Genomic DNA, 4,882 nt, shown 5'->3' on the forward strand with positions numbered 1-4,882 from the left:
TAAATGAAGAAGGAGAAAGAGAAGGCAAGAAACAAAAGAAAAGAAGAAGAAGAAGAAGAGGAAGAAGAACGTGCAGCAATAAGAAGCAGAAGGTGCAATGAAAACGTGCCGTAACAGTATGTGGAGAAACTAACGTCAACGACGAAGAACAAACCAGCGAAAAAAGAGGAGAAAAGAACGATCGAAAAAGAAGGAGAAGAAGAAGGGATGTAGCGCGTCGTACGTGGAGCAGCGCGTAATTTGATTTTATTGTTTAATGAACTTGTAAAGCATACAGAGCTTTTCCCATAAATAAATAAATCAGACAAGGAACAAATCTGAGGAAAGAAGGAACAATAACAAAGTTTGAAGGGCAACCTGTTAATTCGGATTGGGACACGCTTTCGTTCTATTTTCGTTGCTGATAATTTACCCCTCCATTTCGTCTTCTACTATCAAATTCCTCTTGAATTTGATCTTCCCTAAGGTATGCAAATCTCTCTCTCTCTCTCTCTCTCTCTCTCTGTGTGTGTGTGTAACTTTATTCTTCTTTTTTCTGTGAAATCGGTTTATGATCAGTGAAATTGCAATGGACAATGAATTGTTTGATTATTCTTATAATTAATTTGATTTTGATATGAATGAATGAAGGAGTCAGTTGAATTGCGATGGATTCAAGTTCGAGCCAGGAATTCGATTACCTGTTTAAGCTGTTGATGATTGGGGACTCCGGCGTCGGCAAGAGCAGCCTTCTTCTCTGTTTCACCTCCGATACCTTCGACGATCTCGCCCCCACCATTGGTTCCTTTCTAAATTCCTTTTTCTCCTTTTGAATTCAAAAACACCCTTTGCCCCTCTTTGTTCAACGGAAGGTTTAGTGAATTATTATTATTCGTAGGTGTTGATTTTAAGGTCAAGTATGTAATGATGGATGGTAAAAAGCTCAAGCTTGCTATCTGGGATACAGGTATTTCTTTATTCGTGTTTCACCTGTAGATATTTTTTATCTTTGAGAACGACAATAATATAATATCATTCATTTTGATCTTGATTCCGCAGCTGGTCAGGAGAGATTCAGAACATTGACAAGCTCGTACTACCGAGGGGCACAAGGGATCATTATGGGTGAGTTTCAATTCTCCATTCCTTGATTCAACGCCCTCCCTGTTATACATTTTGTAATGGGGTAATCAATGGTGATATGCTATAGTATCAGGGATTAAGCTTTCTCTTTCCTGAGTTAAAGCCAAGTTTTTATTGCATGCTATTAGTTTATGGATGCTTTTGATCCATGCTTAGGCTAAATTGAGAGGTTGCAGTGTGTTGATTAATCTTGTAAATTGAGAAATTTATGCTCCTTCGTGGCTGCCAATAGATTTACTGTTCAAGATTTTGTTTTGGATTAATTGGTTATTTCTTGACTTTGTCTCTCTAATCGATGTAGTTTATGATGTAACTCGGCGAGAAACATTTACAAACCTCTCTGAAGTGTGGGCAAAGGAAATAGAACTTTATTCAACAAACCAAGATTGCATCAAGATGCTTGTAGGAAACAAAGTGGATAAGGTATTTAGGCCTTTGTGATTGTGTACTCTTCATCTTTCTGGTGGATTCTTCAATCGCATGAAGATACATATGTCAGCACTCAACCCTATACATATATTTCTTGCTGTTTGTGCTGGCTACTTCACTTAAATTTTACTTACTCCCTTCTAGATAAAAAGTTTACAGACTAGAGACCAATGAAAATAGTAAAATACTGTTAGATATATTTTCAGTTTTACTATTTTCTCTTCAACTTCTTTGGCAAGATTGCTCACCTTAACCTTAAATTAGATGTTTCTTTAAGAAAAAGGAGAAACATAAGGAGGCTAGCTATTCGTTTCAAATTACTTGGTAGTTTAGGTAAATGTAAATCCTAAATTACATGATGACTACTCTAATTATGCACCTGACACAATCAAATTGTCCACGCTTCAAGTCATGTATCTAGTCTTATACATGTCTGTTGTTTATTCTTCTGACTTATGCATGTTGTACTATTTAAAAAACTTCTCATTTATTCCATTGGAGGACTTGACATACAGGTGAAAAATATTTCATTTTCAGGAGAGTGATAGAGTTGTGACAAAGAAAGAGGGAATTGACTTTGCAAGGGAATACGGTTGCCTATTTATTGAATGCAGTGCTAAAACTCGAGTAAATGTACAACAATGCTTTGAAGAGCTTGTTTTGAAGGTATGTTGAATGACAAGGCTATGCCCATTTCCTAACTAGCTTTCGATATATAATTTTGAAAGTCAGTATTGTTAAATTCTAAAGGGCTTACCCTTTATTTGACCAAAGTTGAAATATAAAGAGCAGTCTTTAAAATAATGAAGGCACAAAGGTTGAAAAAACAATAGATCAATACTCCCTCCATTGTTTATCTGTCATTGTCACTTTCTGCATCTAGATACCTCAAGTTAAACAATGCCAGATAAAAGTGGGCGGAGACGGTATCATGAAAGATGACAATAATTTTTCATCTTGTGTGTGTGTGCATGCAGATTTTGGATACACCTAGCCTCTTAGCCGAGGGTTCTAAGGGGATTAAGAAGAACATTTTTAAGGACAAGCCACCGCAATCTGATGCAGCCACAAGTGGTTGTTGCTGATGCTAGTTTCATTCCAGAACTTGCTGCATTTTTAATGTCTCCAACAGAAAGGGCATTGAATCCATCGTCATAAACAGATTTCCAACACAATTTAGCAGCTGGGGAATATAACGATTTTATTGTTTGATCGCATTTGATTTATTATATGTAGATCTTCATGGATGTCAAGAAAGTTTTGAAAATTGTATATAACGTCTGACAATGGCGTTGGTCTAACTGTTAATCATATTCAATGAAAGCAATATGCGATTGATTAGTACTTACTACAAATTTATGATTTCTTATTTCAGAAGCTGCGTGATTTTTCTTGTTCTTTTCTGCTTTTATTTTGTCAAGTTTTTTCTTTTACTCCATAAGCCTTGTTTATTTATCTATTGGGTGTAGTTACTTGCCAAAAGTTAAAGTCGTAATTTTACTTCTTTTTATTCAATGTGGGTCCAAAGGCCTAAACAACAGCAAAATATTAACTCAGATCGGGTTGGGCTGATTTGCGCAATATAAAGTTGAGTATTAGACTATTTAGTATTAGATGACCAAAAACATTATTAGCATTAGCAAATATTGACAAAAAGAGACCAAAAATCAATGATTAATTAACTAATTAAGTATAGCTTGTAGATATTATTAATATTTGGGTTAAGTACGGTTTTCATACTTAAATACTAGTGTTTTCATACTCAAACACTCAAAGTTGTTAGTGAAAATTGAAAACATTTTTAACTTCTTTTAAAAAAAACCATCCTTAATGTTAGAATAAATTTTTAATGATCGTTTAAAAAAATATTATTTTTTGAACAAATTTATCCCTATAAAAATTACAATTTTTTTTTTTAAAAACATCATCTCACCCCAATCTACTATTCTTCTTTTCCTAGTCATCATCTCCCATTTGAGGCATCATCCTTTATTTCTGGCAAATATATCAACTCCAGCAGTCTACCACTACACTTTCATTAGTATATCCACATCACTCAAATATAACCTATCGTTTCTCCACTCCATCTCCACCTTCATACCATGCCACCCTGCCACTTCGAATCAACTTTCTCTTACAATTCACCACCACCAACAACAACGGCGACAATACCATAAGAAAAGAAAAAAAGATGTGATGTCCCCTGTCTTCATGATATGCTTATGCACACTCCATATGATAGTAAATCTCATGGATGATAATTGTATCATTAGGGCGTTTCAAGTGCTTTGTTAGAACTCAATCTGTTTATTAGTAGTCTTCATATAATTCCGGTCATTTCTACAATTAAAAATTTATTTATAGATACTAGTTGAGATATGAGACTTAATAAGCATCATACTTATACGGATTGAATTTCTCCCATCATTTATATAATGTTATCACATTCGAAGTGCTAGCATCAATAGATATTAGAGACTTCTTTCTACAAAAAACATAGTCAAAATTTGTACGCCTTAAGTAAAATAGAACTTTATCTTTTTACTCTTTATAATTATTACCACTTACGACTTAGGAAATAAAATTTTTGATACATTGTCAAATACCACTCCCAAGGTAAATAATAAAGCATGCTAATGTAATTCAACTTTTTACATAGGCACGTAAAAATCTATAATAAAATACATGCCAATTAAAGTAATATCAAAATAAAACATAAATTAGTGACACTAAAATCTATCTATGGACAAAAATTTTAATACACAAATATTCATTATATTAATTGAAGTGCTAAAACTATAAAATAAGATACTACATGTCAGTAACATAATAAATTTTGTGGGTAAGTTCACTATATTATGTGAATAACATAATTACAAGGATATCTCATTAACCTTTGTGTGATTTTTTTTTTAAAATACAATCATTATCAAAGGTGTTATGACTATAAAATGTATCTCACTGTCCATGTACGATCATGAATTTTCGTTTGAACACCGTTCCAACAACAAAGTTTTGCATGGTGACTTAATTTTGGAATGACTAGATGGATGTAATTTTTTATTTTGATACCGCATGTTAGTAAATTCATTAAACCCGTAATCAACATACTTCCAGCCATAGCCAATTCAGTCTTGTTTACTCTTTGTCCGCCCTTATTCTTGCTTTTAGTTTTAGTTGTGAACTTTTAATTTTAACTACCAGTCAGATATGGAACCGAAGTGTCTGTTTGATAGTTAAAGCAATTCCAATGTTAGCTTTTATTTCAATTTTATCTTGAGTCTCACAAATATCACATTAGTATTTGTGAAACCATATATTATAAATAGTA

General features: G+C 33.3%; 1 protein-coding gene across 2 annotated transcripts; it reads left to right on the forward strand.

The window, feature by feature from the left end:
• Nucleotides 1-299: 299 nt before the first annotated feature.
• On the forward strand, nt 300-2,906 carry LOC107470493 (ras-related protein RABC1). Of its 2 annotated transcripts, none has more exons than XM_016089891.3 (7): nt 300-466; nt 631-780; nt 878-946; nt 1,039-1,104; nt 1,424-1,545; nt 2,089-2,217; nt 2,529-2,906. In XM_016089891.3, exons 2-7 carry the CDS (start codon nt 648-650, stop codon nt 2,634-2,636), a joined length of 627 nt encoding a protein of 208 aa, XP_015945377.1. In that variant the 5' UTR covers nt 300-466; nt 631-647; the 3' UTR covers nt 2,637-2,906. The 2 variants fall into 2 exon arrangements, with proteins under 2 accessions (XP_015945377.1, XP_015945378.1); XM_016089892.3 differs by having other exon boundaries at nt 301-466; nt 638-780.
• Nucleotides 2,907-4,882: the final 1,976 nt, after the last annotated feature.

This window comes from Arachis duranensis, chromosome 10 (genome assembly GCF_000817695.3).
Source record: "Arachis duranensis cultivar V14167 chromosome 10, aradu.V14167.gnm2.J7QH, whole genome shotgun sequence".
Taxonomy (NCBI): domain Eukaryota; kingdom Viridiplantae; phylum Streptophyta; class Magnoliopsida; order Fabales; family Fabaceae; genus Arachis; species Arachis duranensis.